The following is a 22283-nucleotide window of genomic DNA, read 5'->3' as shown; positions in this document are numbered from 1 at the left end:
TGAATTGTTAATAAATTATGAATCTTTCAGGAACAAAACTGCAGAAAATCACAAACTTCCAAATATTAGGTTCACATCATCAGCACTAAAATAGCACTAAAAAGAATTAATTGAAGTGTACTAAAGAAGATTTTAATTTAGATGCCTTGCTGCTTGATTTACTCGAAAGAAAGTCTTTGTATGAAAATTGCTCTAGAAAGGCAGCACTAGAATGGCTGCTCATCACAGGCAACATCATGGATTGTTTCTGACACTGATGCTAAGTGGCATTTTCTCCACTTTAACGTCTGTACTTGATTGAGGCGTCAAGCTTTCAGATATTTAACTTTCTAACACTCACAGTGGTTGCACGTAGAACAAGCACTAATTAAAAACAATTATATAATCAAATTGCCAGAAATGCTTAACATACCAAGATTTCACACATGGGCACTTTGGAGAGAGTTCAGTTCTTTTATACAAATGTGCTCAGCTTCTGGGGTGATTTGAACATCTAAATGAAGAATTTGGATGTCCTCTAAAAAAATTGCTGACAGTCACTGATCAAATAAATTGAATTAATAATATCTTAATACTGTATAAGTTGCAGAAACATGCATTGTTTTGGGGAATAATTTTGTATCAAAATATTACTCTACAAATACGGGAAGAATGAATGTACAGTGAAAGGAATCGGTAAACATGGCAGTAGGAACAGCTGGTTACTTGCTGCATAGCAACTCATTCCCTCACAGGTATATTTAGCTCTACAGCACTAATTGTGTTTATGGGCCCATTACACTTGAGACAATTCTTTTCTTATGGGAGAGCATTCCCACACAGTAATAAACTACAGCTTGCTGAGTTTCCAGGGCTGTTCCTATACCCATCATGACATGAAAAGCTTGGGGAAAAACCCAAACCACCACAGGTAGTATTAAGATGTTTCTTCTTAGTTAAGCACTCATCCATGTATATTTTCATCTGTCCAGCAAGTCCCCCAAATTAGCCTCCTCTTCACACTGTTGATTGGAATTTATCAGTCTTTTCTTGCACATTTCCTCTTTAGAAGTGCTCTTCACCACAATTGTAACCCACCCTTAACAAATCTTTCCCTTACGTGAGAAGTATTCACTAAGAGCATCTCTGATAGGAATGCAACTTCATTGCAATTTTCACTGCCTATTAATGCCTTTGTCACTCCATAGATATTAGGACTATGGTAGAACATAAACTAACACACCAAGCTCATATTTGCTTAACTTTCCTCGAAGAGAATGCGATTGATAATTATTAATAATCTGAAAATAAAACTTAAATCAAATTACATCTTTACTTTCAAAGTGGAGTGATACAGCTTATATTTTAAAAAGTTTTGACTAGTTTAAAGAAAAGCATTGAGACAATTTCATTGTTTAAAGAGAAAGATGATTTGTCAGCTGAGGAAATGATACGGAAGAATATTTTTTTTCTATAAACAATAAAAATATTACATTCAAAATTTAAATAAGAGAACAAACGTACAAATGGAAAGTATACATTAAGAAATGAAAGTAAAAATGCAAGGAAAAACTTGAAAAATTATAATCATGTGTGAAGAACTTTAGGCATAAAGTTTTAATTAATATATACATCATTTGTTTAAAAGAAAGGAAAGTGGTTAAAGATCCATTGATCTAGGGGGCCAGCATAATGATTATTTTAACATGGGTTGAATTTCACTTTCAGTTTGGGAGAGGGATTTTTGTGATACATAGACTGACATTTTTAACTCAAGGGAGAGCCAGATAGAACACATTTTAGACCAGGGCATTTGGTATGAACACACAATAAAATAAAAAGCTTGTCAGCGTTAATGTCTGAAGTTACTGGGCTTTTGGGTCACTACAGACTCCCATTTAGGGCTAGCTGTTGATCTACAATGAAATCCGTGTTTTAGTAGGGATAGAAGTAATCCACTCTATGTGCTAATGCTGTAAGATGTCTTTCTATAGGCAGCTGATTTCAATCTGTAACCAAAGTGTGTTTTCTGCATCTGCTTTGAGACGCAATCATCCACAGGATTCAGGTAAAAAAATTCAGCCCACGTTATCAGCAAATTGAGAAAAAGACATTTCCTCTGCAGTGAAGGCTGCAACATGATGGTGAAATAATTCTTTTGAACAAAGGATTCCTCAGGTGTTCTGAGAAGTGAAGCAAAAATGGATAATTGCTTTTTGTTCTTCTTCAAACACAGAAATATTTTTGTAAATTCAATAATATTTTCTGTACTGATTGTTACTATTTTTTCCTAATTTACTTATCTCTAACTTTCCTCTGAATAAATATCTACTTTGTATTCTTATTTGCTCCTGAAACATACTGCTATCTTCTGCATAATGATAAAAACTAATCACTATAAATGTTTTTCGTCTCAAGGCTAGAGACTGCATTCTCTTACTTGGAAAATCTCTTCTCTATAGAGGTTTGTAATGCAGTCTATGCAGAATTCACTGCCTTACATACTTCCACGATTCATCTGTTGAAACACATCTCAGATCACAAGTGTTTCATAATACATTATAATGCAGATAAGATATTGAGGTAGAACTGAATTTTAAACATTAATATCCTACTTAATATTTTAGTGTTACAAAAATAATAGGTGAGAATTTTATGATTAAATGGTCTTGACAATACATGTCTCTGTTCATCAAGTCAAGACTCAGTAGGCTGCTTGTACTCCCTAGGTTCAACATACACTATAAAGTATCTGTAATGAAAACTATTTAGGAATTACAGTCCATATTCACTGAATTTTTTAACTGTAATGTCTGCTCAACTTTGGACACTAGAAAGAAAAAAAAAAAAAGCCAACCTGCCTTTCACTGAGTTGTATTTATTGTTGTAATATAAATGATGTTTTGTAAACTTTTCTGGCATTTAAAAAAATCAATAGAAAAATATTGCTTTGCTTTTATCAAAAAGCACATAAGAGCATTCTAAAGGGTACGTGTAGATGCTGATGTACTCTCACACAGAGCTACTGGTGATAGACAACTTTGAGGGCCAAGGTATATTTCTCAGGACAGCAAAATAGAGGCTTTAAATTGTTTGAGGGCTATGTATAACCATTCTAAAGCAAAAAACAGAACTGCTAATGCTGCTTATTCCACTATCCTGGTAAGATGCCAGCAAAGATAAAATATAATAGAGACTATTCTAGTGTTTCCCAAGATTAATGTATATTATATTTGAAGAGAGCTATTTTAGAATCTCGTAAAAAATTGCTTTTTAAATATGTAATATGTGACGATTGCTGTTGGAGAAAACATATGTAGCCAGAAAAAAGACATTGAATTTTTTCAATCTGTTTATCGCTATTTTCTTAAAAGCCTTTCCTGTTGACAGAAGCAACAGACTGAAGTTTATTTAGATTTGTCCAAGCAGACTAAGATCCAAGCCACAAGAAGTGATAGGTTTTGTGAATAATTTTTCCAAGAGACCATAAAATCACAGAATGGTTTGAGTTGGAAGGGAACATCTAGTCAACCATTATTAATAAAACTAAATGGAAGAGGAGCAAAAAGATAATTTTTATTGTTCTTCAAGATTTCTGTAGTTCAGTTCTCAGGTGTGATACTAGGAATATGCATTAATTTTATGGAAAGAATCACTGAGAGTACTTGAAAGATGTTGGCAAGCTTACTACATGTAATACAGTATTTACATAGCAAACAGAAGAAGAGCAAAGTGTCATGTTAAATAAAACTTGAAAATACAAAATGAAAGAACTGGGGTAAGTAAGAAAGAAAGAAAACAAACAGAGACAAATGGTTTCATGCAAAGAGCACATATATTTAAACCAAGATTGTGATGAGTCTACAAACGAATAGAGGAACTTTAAATGATAGAGGGAATGATAAGGAGAATGGATGATAAGACAAGACAAGACTAAACCAGAAGACTTACAAACACAGTGACAGCAGCACAAAAAAAGTAAGGCAATAAATTAATATTTCAAAACCTAAAAACCATCAAATTTTTCTACCCACACAGCCAGGCTGAAATAAAATGCAACTAAGGTGTAAAATTGTTCAGCAAATATTCAATAGCTTACAGATCCTAAAAAACTAAAGGTATGTCAGAAACCCAGGTAAGGGAAGTAAACTCATTCATTGAACTGTAAAGACCATAATTATACAAGTTGTCAAAAGATAAATTTATTGAATCAAAATTGTAAATCTAGGTGTTTCATAAGAATCCTGTTGATGTTCAAGCACCTGGTAAAAAATTTCTGGAAAACCTGGTACCTTTTTCCAGGACAGGAAAAAAATGTCACTTTCAAAACGAAGCTACACTGGGCACTTTAGAAATATCCATCAAATCCAGTTCTTTCTTACCTTTATTTTTAAGCTCCAAAGTTAGATTGATACATGTTTAATTTAACTGACCCACAGCAACAAGAAAGCCCCTATTTTTGGGAGGATAGGCAATTTGAATGCCTTAGAGACTACTAATTACAGAAAGAAAGCTCACCAAAGACTGAAAGTACAGAAAATAAGAACAAAGGACTTCTGAGAATGACTGCCTCTTTGCTTCCAGTACTTCACTCCACTCCGGCTACATATCCTTCTTGTGTTCTGACTGTAGTAAAGCAAACAGGGGACTGGGAATATAAAAATGCTGTAAGTTTTCCTAAATAGCTTTCTAATTAAGGTAATAATCTGAAAACTGAGCCTGTTACTGTTTGAAGATTAATGTTTCAAGGAAAACAGAAACTTTAATGGTTTTGCAGCCCTAGTGTTCTTTTCCTATCTGCTACAACTGCTGGAACCCTAGCACAAATATGAATTGCTCTGTTTATAGCATGAAGTCTGTAAAATTTTCTGTCAGTTTATAAAAAGGGCTATTTTATAAAACTTACATGCTTGTTTATTAAAAAAAAAAGAAAAAGTTATCTCCTTAAACCAGCAAGTGCAAGACCCATGGCATGGAATAGTAACATACCAGGGTCAAAAATTAAGCAAAGTCTATGAGATAGCCATGAAATAGCTGGAAATAAAAGGATGGCTATGTAGACAAAACAGAAACACATCTGAGCTCAGACTGTTAGCAGGTTTTTGAAACAGAACTAGGCAAACATGTATAATTAGATAGCTCACTAAAAGTTTGGATTTATCAATACTTGGCTTCACACCCTCTGGCAATATCCAGGACTGCCTATCTCACCTCTTTTTTTTCCCCTCTATTTCCAAGCTGAGCTGTATTCCTCTCATTCCTCTTTCCTATATACCTTTCCTTAGCCTCCAGCAGAATGTACTATACCCCATACACTGACGGGTGGCTGTGTGGCAGGAACATGCTTTGATTGACCTGAGCAGATCACGGTCTTACAGCTGCGGTGCAGACCAGACAGATTATACGGCTCAGCCTCTACTGAGTAAGGCCCAAACCCCACTATGTAACACTTGAGCTGGACCTGACCCAAGAGAACCAGAAAGTGTCTAGCACAGGATACTCTCTGTGTGTTAAAAATCTTGGAACTGCAGCAGGATAACAGAATATACACTGAGACGTGTAGCCCACTCTGTGCTGATACCAGTAGCCCTCAGTACTGGTTAAGGGTGGCATGGCTGCCTCCTTTGGAATAGATACTGGGAAAAATGTCTTCCTGAAAGAGCTGTCAAGCAGTGGAACAGGTTGCCCAGGGAAGGGGTAGAGTCACCATTCCTGCAGGTATTTATCCCTGTGGGACTCAGGGACAAGGTTTAGTGGTGGACTTTGCAGCTCTAGCAGTTGGACTTGATCAAACCTAAAAAAATCCATGATTCTATAATCTTAAATATGTTCTCTTTTTTAGTCATCAAAAGCACATGGTTATGATTTTATTGTTTTCAGCTATGACTATTTTTTATCTAATATTATCTTTTCTCTTGGAAGAGGAGGAAACATAGTCTTTGACATGACAACTTTTATCTCAAGTAGTCTCAATGCCAGTACTTCGTGAAACAGATTATCTGCTAAGATATCTCCTAACCTGCCTTAAACATTAATGTTTCAGACCTTTGGCAGTGTTACTACTCCATCGTGAAATTTTACAGAATATATCAACCACAGATGTCTGTCAAAAAAATGAAATGAAGACTTCTTGATATTTAATAAAAACACTATCTTTATGCTATTTGTATCATTTTATAAAAGCAACAAGGACATTCACACACTGAATTTTTTCCCTCCAATAGTAATTTTTTTGAGGTTAGATATGCATTATGCATAATATTTATTTTGTGTCTCTTAGAAAAATATACACTTAAGTTCCACTTATTTTTCACCAGAAGAACATTGTAAAATACATAATAAATTATAAGTAAGAAATATTTCTACTGAACATAGACAAGTAAATGTAAACATTAGTACCTGAAACAACACCAATTCCATCATCACAGTCATAATCAGAGACTTCACTGTCACTGATCCTTTTGGATCCTGGAAAAAAAAAAGACATGTATCATTTTTCTTCCTGTAAGTTAAAACTACCCTCTGCCAATAATACCAAAATAAATGTATGGATTTCATGCTAGACCATGAAGCATCATTATCAGCATATAAAGGCAATTATTCATGTTATATTATTTCACATATATGAGTGCACCAATTATTTTAGTTAAATCTTTAAAATGAAATGCTGAAATACATCTCCACAACATCTCATTTACGAAATAATTTTATATACTTCATATCTATATTCATTCCATATAGAAACTGGCATCACACTGTTCATATTCCAAGTTTTCCTATACAAGGTATCATCCCTCCCCAAAGTCTCTGAATAACAGAAAAGTTAATAATAGCAATAATATTAAATACATGTAGTACTTTCTTTGAGTTAATAAGGATTATCAGGAGAAAAGACATCTTCACACACATAGTGTGCCATGAAACACAAGTAAACTATTAAATGTACACCTGCCAAAATAGCTAGAGCTGAGTTGGCAAAAGCAGATTCCACTTCCACAACTAGAGCCCAAATGCAGGTCACATAGGACAAGTATATATCTCCGTTTTTGTTCAACCTAAATTTGCTTCAGTCTTCTGTGGCATCTTTTAAACAGTATTTGATTGCTGATATCAGGGCTAAGCACTTGCATTTGACTAATAATTATTCATTTACTTGTTTTAAATGTGAAAAAAACCTGTTCTTCAGCAAGATGGTGTGGCTATTTTAATTTTTCAGCCATCTAAAAATGGGTAATTAGAAGGCAGAAACTTTAACTGTCACCACACCTCCAATCACGTGCAAGATTTTTTTTTTTCCTGCCTCAGGACGATTTCTTCTGAAAAATGTAGACACAAAAATACCAGTAAAAACTTGGAGTAAACCTGAAAAAGCCCAGGACAAAGTAGTCTTAATGCTCTATCTGGGTGACTGGCACAGAAGGATCTCTACACTCCTTTCCCAACAGAAAACTGGGAGAACATGTACTAAGACGGGTTTTGGCAAACATAAAAAGTTTTCAATTTAAAGAAACTTTAGAAATTATTTGAATTATAAGAATTGCTGTCATTTTTGAGACTGTTGAATATTTGTTTACCTACCCACCAGAGGATAGTGGAAGGTCCTTCTTATACAGAAAGAGTGTGCTTACAAGATCTGAGACATCTCCTAAGCCATCCTGTTACAATAAGTAATCAACTTATTCTCCACAAATTCATACAATTTCATTTTTAGTCACAGTATTCTCTAGGCCTCTGTAATATGCTATGTCAGTAAATTCTGCAGTTTCATTAGGCATTGTGTGAAACCAACTTTCTTATATTTTATTTCTATTATATTATTTTAGACAATGCCATTCAAGCTTTTGTATTCTGAGAAACATGAATCAGCCTTCTGTGTTCCATAGTTATCTCTTTGGTTTGGGGTTTTTTTGAGCTGAAAAATCATTGTTTGGTTCCTTTACATATGCAAACCATTTCATATTTCTGATTGTTCCTGCCGTATTTGTTTGTATATTTTCTATTTCTCTGTGCTTTTTATGAGAAGTCAAAGGTCACTGCAGCATTTAAGATGTGATTGTGCGAATTTATAAGCTAGACTGTAGACTATTTCTTTGAGGATAAAAATTTCTCAGTTTACGTATTATTCAACTAAAAAATGGTGTAAGCATGATATGTGCTAATTCTTAGAAAACAATATAGCCTGCCAATACATTATGCAATTTCAGTAAAGGAATTTTAATTGTGGTTATTTAATTGCAGTAAATGTTTATGCTTTCCCTAAAAATAGGAAATTAAAATAAGTTCAGGGAAAGTCATGCAATTCTCATACAGTAGCTCAATTTATTATAAAATTTTAGAAATAGCCATGTTGCAATGGGTAGGGGGACAAGTATCTTTGAATTCAAGAAATAACAAGTCTTTCTCTAAAACAAAAAATTACAAGCAACTGATGACAATTAGAACTCCAGAAAATCTAGAAAATGAGGGCAGAAATGAAGGAAAAAGGTTTTGACCTACTCTGATTATTTTCTTAATTATAGTATTACAAAGGCCCAGTCTCTCTTTTTCCCCAAAGAAAGCGTCCATTCCACCTGTGATGCTGTCCCTGCTGCCATTTTCAGGAGAACCCTCTGCTGGTGTAGTGATATACATGCCAGTGAGCAAGAAGGATCAGTCTCCATTCTCCTCAGCCACAGATTCAAATCCAGGTCATTAAAGGAAGACAGTATTTGTGACCAAACACTAAGCAAGAGAGCCCTACTAGCTGGCTGGGGTTTGGCTGGGATCTAAAAGGCAAAGCAGTGGGATGCTGTCTTTTGGTGAACCTGACCCTGATCTGGTAGTGGGTCTGTGGCTGCTGTGCAGGGATCTCAGTAAAGTTACTCAGGCCCTAAAAGAGAGAGGACTGGGGAATGGGAAGATGAGGGCAATTGAGTTTGCTGATGCTCATCACATGGATGCTAGGAAAGGTTTTTGTCATGAAAGATGTAAAAAGGCTGAATCAACTATGATTTGAATAGATGTAATTTACTCATCAACTAATTCATTCTTATGAATGAATCTAATTAATTACAACTGAGGTTGCTTTTTATTTATGTTTATATTTACAGCTAAGTACATCTGCTTTAACATATTTTTAGAATATTATATTCTGTATTTGGGAGGAGATATTTGCATCTTTGAGGATGAAAATAGTCAGCTGTTGTCACAGTGGGCCCTAGACTTCCCAGCTGTATAGCTAAAATTATATCTTGTAGTCACAGGATACATCTGGCAGAAAAAAGAGATTAAGAAGCTTCAACAGACCACAAGTATAAAAGACAGGGTTTTCTCTCTCTTTCTGTCTTCTCAAGCCACATCCATCTGTTCCAGAATCTCTTAATATCTCAGCTCCACACCATCTTCCAGGATCTAGAGATTTGAGCTTCAGGGAAGAGTCAGGGCAAGGGAAAGTGAATGGGCCAGGATTGAGACCTGCCCAAAGGATGGGAGTAGAAAAAGAATAAAATCAAGGGAAAGATCAGATTTCAGTGATTTCTCAAACTGTCTTTGCTGCTGCAAAGAGGAGAGTCTCTTGTAACACCTGACATCCTTAAATATGAAAGCTTGACCTGTAAGATGAGATATGAAACTTGTTCAGCTCAGATCATCTATCTCCTCAAGCTGCTTCAAGCCAGCTCTAACAACTAACAGACATAAACCAGTTGAAAAATAATAATCATGTTTAAGTAATATTTTTCATTTCCTTACAGATGTAAATTTAAATGATGGTAAAAAAGTCAGAAGAAATTCAAAGCAAATGAATTACTTGGTTTTGTCTTTGGCAATCAATGTTTTCAGGAAGGACGGAGGAAGGAAAGCATGTCAATTAAATATATAATGTGAAAAACTACTGGCTGAAATATGTAACTTCTGCAAAGGAATCAGATTACACATATTTAAAACATCTTCCATTAACTTCAGAAATGAAACAAACTAGAAAGTGCACAGGTCAAAATCTTTAATTGAACCAAGTATTTGAAATGTCAGTATAATTGCTGGCAGATAGGTTAAAATTTCTTGAAATTTTTGCAACAGTAATTTCATCTGCTGTATATTAATTTTAGATTGTCATTTTCTTTTTAACCTATTGGCAGTGTAAATGTGAATATTTAGGCATCTGTCCCACCTCAGCCATGTCTTTTCAAAATACTACTTTGCAAAGTAATTTGGATCACTGATTACAAAAAACAGGAAGAGCAATTCATATTTTATCTGGGAAATGTGACATTAAAGCCTCTCACAAATTATTGCAAATTAATATTGTGAATGAAACTGTTATTTATTTATTTAGTGAATATCTTAAACTGTTTGACATATACATTATAAAATATGGTCCTAAAATCAAGAGCAAGGAGTTTAAATTCATTTTTACATAAATTCAGAATTCAGTAAAAGTATTATATTCCAGAACACTGGATACATTAAATGAATGCATTGGTGCCAATGGTTTGCCTGGGGATAACTTTTTCTTTGATGCCATTCCACTAGTATGTGGTTTATTTATAAAATTTTATTGGAGGTAGTATTCCCCTTTTGTCTGATAGCTGGGCAGTAACAGACAGTAAATACAGACTGTCAAATCCCTTCCACCCAGATTAACAATTATTACAGTTATGGACTGAAGGCAAAATAGACCCCATGCTACAGTAACCCTCATAAAAATGCCTTAATTCAGCATAACCCCAGCCCCAGTGAAATCAAAATATATATTCCTATTCCCTTTAGCAAGTTTGGGTTTAATAGCCTTAAACTATCAATAAAACTTTTCAGGGGAGCGTGGAAAACCTCCCCATCAGCAATTGACAGTGTTCAGCATCCTCCTGCCCTTCCACACCTCTCTGCTCCTTCCCTGCAATGCTGCTCAGCACAACACTGAGCAGCCAGCACAGCAGCTCTGCAAGAACGTGTACACAGCAGAACTGGAAATTCACAGCACTTGCCATGTAGCTTCCATTGCAGGGCTGGGGAAAAACCCCATCACTTAAAAACCCTTAGGACCATTATTTTCGAGTTCCATTTAGCAAGTACTTTCTATTTAATTTTTTACTATTTGCATTTCTACTTTCTATTAGGCCGAAAATGAATTTATAATACAGTAGTTTTTTAGTATAAAAACATTTCCATTTTTCATCTTCATCTGTGCTTCATATATTCTCCACAGAAATTTCTGATGGACCTCAAGAGAAGACTAACACAGAGGTTCACAGCTCTACTAAAGCCCATATGACCAACCAACATAGTTATCGAAATGAACTAGGACAGGGGATAGAATGAGAAATAAAATTAGTGTGAGTCAGCCTAAATACAGAAGGAAGTGCCAAATTCATGGCTCGGGAATTCTGTGCTTTTCTTGTGGAGAGAAAAAAAAAAGAAAAAGAAAGGAGACCAAGCTCCCAGTCCTGTCTCTTACAATGCAGAAAGCTTTTACAAGGTTTTTTGGACTCCTTGGGGGAACAAAGGGTAGTGAAGCATGCTTGTAGTTCCTTCCCTGGAGCTCACAGAAGGCCTTCACAACCACTTAAAGTCACTTAGCATTGCCTGTATTTCTTCTATGTTCAAAGCTGACATACAAGCAACCCCAAAACAGTCTCATAACAACTGTTTGAAGAATTTGCTCTCTGATATTCATCCAGCCTGTGCCCGAGGGTTCTTAGTGTGAGCTAATTTCTCATGCAGTCCTGCTGTCTCCATGTCAATCTGTCACTTTATCATCCTGCACATAATAGTGGGATTTTAGAGGTTTTCAACCAAATTCACCTACACTGAGAGAGGAGTATAAATATCAAATTCTATTAAGTTCCTACAGATCTTTGAAAATGGTTAGAATAGGATAGAAGAGAGAGATAGAAGAGAGAGATACAACATGGAAGTCTTTAATCAAAAAGAAACTTTATCAAGCTAAACTTTGTGTCTAATCCACGTGTGCAAGTCCAGAGATGCCACACCAAACTTGGTCTCTCCCCATGCAACAATATCAAAAATCATGAGAAGAATGTGGGATTATTTCAGGAGCGACAGGAGTAGAAGAAATATGGGAGACTGACATGAGATGCAATGGAAACTGGATTTTACTAGTACTACTCTCAAGAAAGCTCTACTCTATTGGGGTTTTGTTTCTCTCCACCGTGGTATGGATCTATTTCCATAACAATGTGTGTTTCATTTTTTAGACATAACTAAAAGATCACTAGTTGAACCAATTCTCAAAGAGATTCCAATAATTAAAACTGCAGAAACTGCAGAAAGTCCCAAATGAAATGCTCTACAAAATTTAAGTTTGTAAAAACTGTATGTTATTAGTTTACTTATATTTAATTAAGACAAATTCCTCAGATATAGCTGGATTTGTAATGGGGGATTTAAATCAAGAAACTGTAAAAATGTATATCAGTGTAAATACTGATTTTGCCAGTACTTCACTTACCCCATGTCTGTATTCTAACCATACTTACACTAGTTCTCAAACAGCTGTAATATAATAGTGTTCCTTTTAATACAGTTTAAGCAAAATAGCATTTTCGTAGTATAGTTAATAAAGCTCACTACAGTTTTCCTACCATAGCTCTACCTAAAATAAAGGCAAGCAAAGCAAGTATGGTGTTACAATATTGCTCCAATATCAATATTGAGATGTCAAGAATAGAGAAAGAAAGCCAACAAAAGACTTATTACTGAAAAGCAGACAAGAAAAGCCAAAGAACTGTTAGGCAATTTAGCATCTTCACAATAGGTAGCAAAAGCACACCAATAAAATATCAAATTAAATTTTGCACGTATATGGAAGCAAAAAGCATTTCTGGCATGCTGAAAATTTACCTGAATTATATGAATATAAGCCTTTATCTGGAAAACAAATATTGAAATGAAGTAGTGTCAGGGAAAAATACATGAATCAACACATGTAACAGGGATGATTAGAACCTTAAACTTTGTTATAATTGCTGCCACAGATGGAAGAATTTGATACTGTGGGCCACACTCCTTCAAAATAAGAAAACTCAAGCAGCTAAGAGAAATTAAACCACAAAAATGCCAATCACTTCTGGATCAACATTTATACACAATAGCCACAAAGACCCAGAAGAGCAATTTCAGTAATTTCTAATTCTGAAATACAGTTGCACACTTTTATTATAAGTGTTTAACTTTTTGGGGCAAAATGTATATCTAACTAGGCATACAATATGAGCTGCTACCCTTAAAAATATTGCACGCTTCTGTTGACACTGCAGCATTAGCAGAACTTTCCCAAGATGTACTTTTGAATCCTACTTTATATTTAACAGACTCAGAAGTGATATGTCATTCAATGCTCTCCCTCCAGCTAGGTCTTGATTTGGTAAATATGTACACACATGAGAATCTTAACTACACACTGTTACCAGCAAATTCAAGAATCCTAATATGAGGTCAATGATTAAATGCTTGCAATACCTGATTTATTGTTTGCATTCCTTAAGTCTGACTGGTTTATGTATTTTAGCTTTCCATGCAATCATACCAATTTTTCTAAACTGAACAAAATAGTATGTGAATATCTGGACAATTCTGGAAACATGAAAAGTTAATGGCATTTGCAGATTTTGAAAATATTATTTCCAAAAGATGTCATAATACAAAGAAGCCAGGAAGCCAGAATAACACTAATAATACTTTGTCATAAGCAAGATTTTATGAATATTTTTATTCCTTATAGTTGAAAAGCTCACAGACATCATATTAAATAGAAAAGAATGACAGTCTGTAAGTAAATGATGCACCTCAGATTATATGATATGACAGTGTTAGAGAAAAAATTAAAATTTCAATTTCTTCCCAAATGTGGCTGTTAATGGATTCACTGGATGACTACGTACCTTCTGGCACGTCACATTTTTTCTGACATCCAGGTAAAAACTATTTTAATATGTGGATCATATCACTAAATCATCTACTACTTAAGATTTCTAACTCTCTGTATTTTCAATTTTGGTTTCTTGATAAATGTAACACATTTTTATATCCCAGACTCAGAATTCCATTAGGCAATATAATTTCAAAGTGAATGATAGGGGGTTTTTCAGCATCATTTACAAGCTTTTAGATGTGATTTATAGTGTAACTTCTCTAATATTTGTATTCCTTAGTAGTAATCTTTTCTGGTTATGAATTTCATTTAAAAATGACAACTATTTGCCTACAAAATTATGAAAAATGGAATTTAGAGACTTTGCCTTGTTTATCCTGACAACATCAGATGTAACCCAAACATCAAAGGTGGAAGCGTGCCAAATGCCCACAAAAAAAATCAATTAACACAGTCTAGAAATTATTCATATAATTAAAAATTATGAGGTTTCTGAATTTAACTGCTGAATAGATCTTTAAAAGGGTAGAGCTTCTTGAAGAGCACAAGAATATAAAACTAGTGAGATTATAATGGGATTGAGGACTAAGAAAGCAATGTTGGTTTCTATATGCACAGAAAGGAAGAAGTCAGAATAGTAATAAAACCAACTGAAAACTTCATTACACAACAGAAGAGCAATATAATAACATTATTGTATCAAGTAAGTAACCAGAGAAACTATGTAATTCCCTTAAACGGCTTCAAACAGGTTTTTAAGTATTTTTGTAGTTTAATAACAATTTAATTAATATCGTAAATTAGTTTCTTTCATTTATCCTAAATGAGTTTTCTTTTAGAAAAAGAAAAATATTTTGATAGTTTAAGGCCTTTTTAGACATCCCTGTATCATGTTAAATACCTTTTAATTAAAGTATTTAATAAACCATAGATGTACAATGAAATATAATAAATAAATAATAGGTGTACAATAAATACAATACTGGTATATATATGTCCATATTCTGTGAACAAAATATCAATGCATGCAAACAAAGATAACATGCCCAAGGCCTGTGCTCCATTAAAATAAAGAGAAAAACTAAGGAAGAAGCATGAAAGAGAAAAATAATTGTCATTCTTGCTCTCTAGGGTAAAATTCTTATAATAAATTAATCATGGCCTGTGACACTGACCATAAAATGCTCCATATTATAATTTGGAAAAAAAGTCACTGATGCATGTTTCCATTAAGTACAATTCACTTACCTACTCGTGAACAGCATTATTATAACTTCCTCAAGTAAGGTTCAGTGACATCCATTGAAAATTATCATGCTGACTTACCACACTCACAACAAACTAAAAGGAAATTGCTGAGACAGCAAGATCCTGATTCTGCAGTAAAATGAGCCACTACAGAGCTCCAAGGAAGTAAATAACTCTCAGCAGAAGAAGATTTGCCATCATTTCACAGGGGCTCATATTTCACAGGTTTAAGATTCAGATACATTTGTAATTAATTATTGTTGAACATTAATGATTTTGGTACTATGAAATGTATATCTTGGTGTTCTACAATATAGACTTGACAACTTTACCATTTAAATAATGGAATAGAGGGATTAAATTAACAGTTATGACATTCCTCCTTGATGTGATGAACATTCAAAAAAAAATTCTCATCACCCAGCAGTGACAAGTCCATCTAGAAATGTTTTTCAAAAATTAATAAGTAACCAGATTCTTTGTTTTTTAATTTTTTTTTTCTAGTCAGATTTAAAAATTTTTATCATGTTAAGGTCTCATCATTGCCCCAGAAAATAGAGTCTGATGGAAAAATGTACAAAGTACAAAGCTGAAAAGATGACTAGACTTTTCATGCTACCCAAAACACTTTGTTTATGCATTATAGATTTTCTTAATTCCCATCCAAAAAAATGAATAAAATTTGAAAAACAAATTTTATATGTAGTTTTCTGCACACTATATGCAGATTTTTTAGAACATAACTATACTCAAATTTTATCCTCAGAGTTTAAATACTCATTACTGTAATTTCTCTCCCTCCAGATTTTTTATGTGCCTGGAGAATCATGAAACTCAGTGAATGGAGTCATTGATGAATTTAATTCTAAAAGTAATGAAAGTCAAATTCCCTTTACAAGAAGAGTACTTCAAAGTCTGATTATTTACATTTATTTTCATTTTGATTGATTTTTCTGGTCTTCAGATCTGAAAAAAATACACCATTTTGGACTTCTACATTTTGATTTTCAAACACTGTAATTTCTAAAATATTTTTGATCTTGTTCTCAGCAGAGTTTATCTCCCATAGATGAATTACTTTTCCCTTACTGAGGATGCTCAAAATATAAAACTTTTGTTTTTCATACCATATTGTGAATTCTCATGGTATTTGAAAACTCTCAATCAGCTGCTGTACAGACCAATGCTGCAACAAGAGGCCTGAAAACATCTGGGTTTACTGTTATATTCACATTTCTTCTCGTTTGTAGCTGTTACCTACACTGTACATTGCACTCTCGGTGGGCTGCAGATCAGTAATTTAGACAGCTTATTTTTAAAGCTGAGAATCTGATCTAGAAAACTAGTGTCAGCTGCTTTTCAATCCTAGATAATTGGGAAAGTCTTAAAACACTTGGAGTAAAACAAAACCTACTTGTAAAACAAATTCAGTGTCAACATAAAACTAAAAAAATTGTTGTTCTCCAAAATAAACAATAACCCCATCTTCTTTCTCAGTTCAACAATATCAGCTCACACTGCACAAATGCTCACATTACACGGATATAACTGTAAAAGATGGAATAAGAATGCCTCATAGCCAATTTTATTTCTATCTCCATATTCTGGGCTCATGGATATGAAGTAATTTTTGATATGCAATCTCGTGGTATAAACCTTGCTTGATTTCTGTATCGGTTCTCAACAAATAGAAATACTAACAATAACTTCCACACCAGTGATCCTAACTGCTAAGAACACAGCATCCAAAGCACATTCAGTTTTGCATGTATGCTCTAATAAGATACTTAGCTAATGTGAGATGGAAAAATAACCAACCAACAGTAGGTCAAATATATTCCCTGAATATTTAGGGAATTCCTAAATATTCTCTAAAATTATTTTTAATTTTCTGGTTACAATCTTTTTTCAGAGGCAATATTAGAAGAACTTCAGTTTGGCTGTAGTTCTAGTTAATGTTTTCTGGAATTCTTGGTGCATGGCTGATTTTATGGTAAATGTTAGAGAAAATGAAGCAATTTTAAAAATTCACTTCAAAAGCTGAGCACAATAAGTAAAATAGGCCTACTTGTTACCCCACATTTCACATTAGAAAAACCTTAAAATATACTCATTGGATCAGGTTATGAAAATCTGAAATATAATTAGCTGAAAGAGCTAGTAAGTCATAATCCTATGTTCTATATTAGTTCCAGTTTCTAAGTAGATGTCTGTCAGAAAACACAAAGGAGAAAGTATGGCAATGATTCTTTATCACTAGGAAGTTAATGGAATGTATGGATCAGAGGACTGGGAAAGAGAAGGTGGACAGCTGACTTAGATCAGTCTGTACCACAACACACTGCCCACTCAAAGATATTGAGAGATAAATATATGTAGAAACTAAGCTACGGTCTCTGAAAGCTGGTTCCTAAAAAAATGGCATATGGGGCTCTGTGGGAAGCTTGCACTTTGCTACTGGCAATCTGTAAATACAACTTCACTCTTCAGGGCTGACAGTCTGCTCTTCTTCAGGAACACTGCAATCCAGTGATATTAAAAAGAGAATAGAAGTGGTAAGTGTAGGTGGTTCTTTTAAACTACCTTTAGAGAGTAACATTTGTCTTCAAATATATGCCTTTATCACTACTTGGCAATCATAAAGATAAGAAAGCTTAGATGTGTAATGAGTATTTACACAAACAACAACTAACCTTATAATTAAAAATATCTCTTCTGTCATTTCTCACACTAACAATTTTTGGGGGTATTCAATAAAGTCCTTCATATTGTACTCACTAATTCTATACATAGAGGCATCACAGAAATGAACAAAAGGTAGGAGAACTGAACTGCTCAGATTTTACAGCCCCAAAAATTGAAATCAGCCTGCTTTATAACAGCCCAGTACATGTTCTAAGAAGTGCTTCAAAAAACACAGAAAAACTTGCTAGACATGCCTTGTCTTCATTCTAGAGACTTTTTTCACGTTGTCATAATGTGCCGCTGGATAACATCTTCTGTTTCATCATATACAAGAATGTTATTGAAAGATACAAAAACATCTTCAGACACTAGTATACTAAGTTTGACTTCATACTCTTTTGAAAACTCAAAAAAAAAAAAAAAGTAAAAACCCCAGACTTCTCTATGTTATTAATACAGTATAAATATTTTACTTAGTGAAGGCAAACAATCTTAAGACATGCTGTCTGCCCTTCACCGGTCCCTTGGTGATGACATTTAGACCGGGAAGAGCTTTTTTGGAGGCCATCTGGTGCAATGCCTGTTTCAGGCTTGGCCAACTTACACCTCATCGTTTACAGCCTTGTCCAATTGAGTACTGGATCTCTCAGTAGGATATTGCATGACCTCTTTGGACACCAAGAACTACTTTTATTTCCATTTCAGAGGTGTGACAGCAATAAAAGAAAAACTATTTTTTCATTGCTAAATGGATTCTGCTGCAATAGCTGAACTCTGATCAGATGCTAAATTTCCAATTGTATACCTTCTGAGACCCCAAAAAGTATGGATTTTAATTCCAGGAGACCTTGTTCTGTACATTTAAAATTATCTGTTTAAACTGAAAATTATTTATGATACACAAGGATTCAAGACATGAACATATTCCTAGACCACTAAAGAAAATGCTTCTTTATGGGATTCCTATTTCTGTACAAAGGGAAATAGGGTAATTAAGTGTAGGAGTATGCACATTCTCCAGCAATAATAGTGAACACCTGAAACTGCTTATTTGATTGAAGATTTTAGAACCTGAGGCTGAAAAACTAGTGCTCTGGGAAAAGTCAGGCTAAACCATCCTCATTGAAAAGCAGGACTTCTATACCAAATTAGTATTTCACCAAACAAGAAGATATGCTAAGTCCTTTCCTCTATATTTACAGACAAGCATATAAAATTGTTCAGTTGAACACATTATTTGTATTAGTATTTACTAGTTACTTTTTTATTATTCATTAGTACATAGTGCTATTACTATATAAAAAACCCTGAATGTCTTTCAAATTTTGAGTCAATATCATTCAACAGATCTTTACTCAAACATCACTAAAATACGTTAAAAAAAAAAGCATTAATTCATTCCTAATGGCAGTTATTTATTGCACAGTCAGAAATTCTGATAAACAGACTTTGGTAGCAGGACTGAATATTTCTTGAAAACCAGAATTTCACTAACTTCACATACAAAGAGTCCAGCTGGTCAGTAAAAAAAGTTGTACATGGAATTTTAACTTCTTAAAATGTGTTAAAAGGTGGAGTAAACCATATAAGAAAAATAATTTAAAAACTTCAGTTAAATAACAGTCATGGCATATGAGAAGACTGAAGATGATAGAATTGCAATAGAACTCCTTACTTTCTAACTATCACTTCTTTCCTCCTTCTTTGGACAAGTATAATCTTACAACTTCAAGGCTATGCAGTGTAAGTCTCTGATAGTGTGTCTATCTCAGAATATTATGATATGGAGCATTTTAATCCTTCTCACCATCAAGTGCACAGAAGACAAACAGATCAACCACTTGAAATGCTTGTATACAATGGGTTATTTAATAAAGACTCCACATAGAACATATGAAATATCCAAGCTTGTTTGCATGACTACACACAGATTTCTGTGAGTTTGTGTGAAACGTATGCACACACACTCACATCAAATGACTCAAAGAAACTCCAAGTAAATCTTAGAAATTGGGTTTGGGTTGTTGAAATTCCTTTGTGTTGTTTGGGGGGTTTTTTGCTAGTTTTGGGGTTTTGGTTTTGTTTCGTTGTTTTTTTTGTGGTGGTGGTGTTGGGCCTTTCGGGTTCTGGGGGTTTTATTAATTTGGTTGGTTGATTTGGTTGGGTTTTTTATATAACTGCCAACTGATATTTTATAAAGTTTATTCAGTGAAGAAGAGCTTTCTGGCAGCACTGAACAGATAAACTAGAGAAACCATAAAGTATTAAAAAAACAGATTTTCCCCCCTTACTGTCTTATTCTTCTATATCTATTCTTATTACCATGTTTGATACACTGTATTTTCAAAATATCTACTAATAACATCAAACTACTATGGATTGGGAATAACAAACTCTACAAAGTAGAATTTGTAGAGAAATTCCATTTGTGAATCTAAGCACGTAAAATAGTATCAAAGCAAAGCAACAGGCCATGGTATTAATTTATCTACCTATGATGTTATATACAGGTTCCTTTAAGAAGTATGAGCTAAAGAGAGAGGTCCTGCACATTCACTTTTGCTTAAACAATGAAATTATGGACATAATATAAAAGATAGGTCTTCATGATAAAAAGAGCACATTGCAAAAAACCAAGATAATTTACTCAAGCTGAAGACCTGAACTGAGTTGTCTCATAAGAAAAAAACACTGCAATACACAGTGGTTGATACCATTTCTAGCATGTCAGACTCTCATAATAATCACAAATGACCTAACTCATAACAGCTACAAATTAATATAAAAACTCCGTCAGCTTTCCATTTGCAAGAATTTAATATATTTTATTATGCATTAATTGAAATGGACTACACACAGAGTGCAAAACTAATGACCTACTTTGTAACCTCCGTGTGGGACTCTCGCCATGGAGTTGTCTGCGTGGCAAATACGGTGAGGGATGGGGAAGTGGCAATGAAGAGACATCATGTGTTTGAAGTTTGTACCAGTGAGGTTCATCATCTAGTAATGCTGTCTCTAACTCAATAAGAATCTAAAAAAGAAAGAATGGTTAAAAATAGGAAAGCATTATGTGACAGAATATTTTTAAAGAGATGTATTCATAAATTTTATTCTATTATTCTCTTATTGCTAAGGATTTTGTCTGAAGTTATATAAAAACCTTGCTTTAATATGAGAGAATCTCCTGTGCCTTTTACAATACTAAATATACCAAAAAATCTTTCACAAAACCTTTATTACCTTATGAGAACCTTTACAGCATTCAAATATCTCAAATTAATGAGCAACATTCCAAAGTTTTGGTAAAATACAGCTATGGATAATATGGATTTTAATGAACAATTAGAATTGAGAAACCACATTCATGCTGTTACTAAAAGAGACAAAAACACAGAAAGAATCTCATATCAGGATTATGTGGTATGTGCAAGATCACTATTTGTTTACTACAAGTGAAAGAAAAAATAAAACAATTAAAAACAGGTTTGCTTTACATAGTTACTAATTTTTTCAAAAATACTATATCTATACATGATTATGTGAGCAACTGTATTTCTATAGTAACTACCAATACTTGTATACCTCTCCTAAAAATTCACTTTCTTCCTCTCGAACTCGTGCTTGGTCCCAAAGAGTGATTTCTAACATTCGTTCTCTAAACTCTCTCCGATGAACTGGAGAATAAATAAATGTCTGATTCCACTTAGGTTCCAGTGTTTTCTTTACTGTTTTTGTTCTTCTTTTATTTTTATCACTGAAAAAAACAGTTAAATATTAAATATGTTCAAAACACCATAATACTGCATTAAGTATGTAATGGAAAATAGGAAATCTTAAATCAGGAGTTCAGTTTGTAGGACCATGGGTACTACAATCTAAATCAGGAATTTTCCTTTATTATAAAGGTCAGCGCCTATATTGAGGATAATTCATATGTCCATATTAAAAGCCAAGGTTAGGTGATTTCAAGTTTATGTGCCAATTCCAATTTTAAGATGTTCCCCAAAAAACAGAAATGTTCTAATATGATTTTGGGTGTATTTTCTTTTATTTTGGAAACAGCATTTTATAAAGCAAAATGTACTTCCATAGATGGGATTTCCACAAGGCACAGTCTGACAGTAGAACATCTCTACAGACAACATTGGGCACAGCAAACACCTGCATTTCAAAAAAATGAGCCAGCTGGTTCTCTCAAGCTTCCAGTCCTACAGCAGCTGACTCCAACTGCAGAGCAGGAAGGAGAAGCTGGCCCACATGAAGGAATGGTCAGGGAGCTGGGGGCAGTGCAGGGTTTTCCTGACTAAGGGCTCCATATCACCCTGGGAAACCAGGAGCCCCAAAAATGAGTTACATGTTCTTTTCCAGCAACACTGGAAAAACAGTGTTCTCAAAAGCTTCCCAAATCCTTTGGTCACTCCAATGAACCACCCAGGTTGAAGGTGGACCTCCACTACAAGGTGAGGTCTCCAAGCAGGGTTACCCTGGCAGCCTCGGCTCT

At 34.2% G+C, this 22283-nt stretch overlaps 1 protein-coding gene across 41 annotated transcripts in view; it reads right to left on the bottom strand.

Moving 5' to 3' along the window:
* Nucleotides 1-22283, bottom strand: part of RIMS2 (regulating synaptic membrane exocytosis 2) — a 455072-nt gene that overhangs the window by 168921 nt on the left and 263868 nt on the right. For 36 of the 41 annotated variants that reach the window (XM_069005296.1, XM_069005307.1, XM_069005303.1 and 33 more), the window contains 3 exons: nucleotides 21365-21536; nucleotides 20660-20813; nucleotides 6379-6447 (listed from right to left, as the gene is read on the bottom strand). In XM_069005296.1, the coding sequence (XP_068861397.1) occupies nucleotides 6379-6447; nucleotides 20660-20813; nucleotides 21365-21536 (395 nt within the window). Of the gene's footprint in view, nucleotides 1-6378; nucleotides 6448-12816; nucleotides 12844-20659; nucleotides 20814-21364; nucleotides 21537-22283 lie in introns of all 41 variants that reach the window. The other 5 variants (XM_069005289.1, XM_069005291.1, XM_069005290.1 and 2 more) reach the window with 1 other exon arrangement.

Source organism: Aphelocoma coerulescens, chromosome 2, assembly GCF_041296385.1.
Source record: "Aphelocoma coerulescens isolate FSJ_1873_10779 chromosome 2, UR_Acoe_1.0, whole genome shotgun sequence".
In the NCBI taxonomy this organism is placed as follows: Eukaryota; Metazoa; Chordata; class Aves; order Passeriformes; family Corvidae; genus Aphelocoma; species Aphelocoma coerulescens.
The sequence above is the reverse complement of the archived record's forward strand: the minus strand, read 5'-3'. Positions and strand labels throughout refer to the sequence as shown.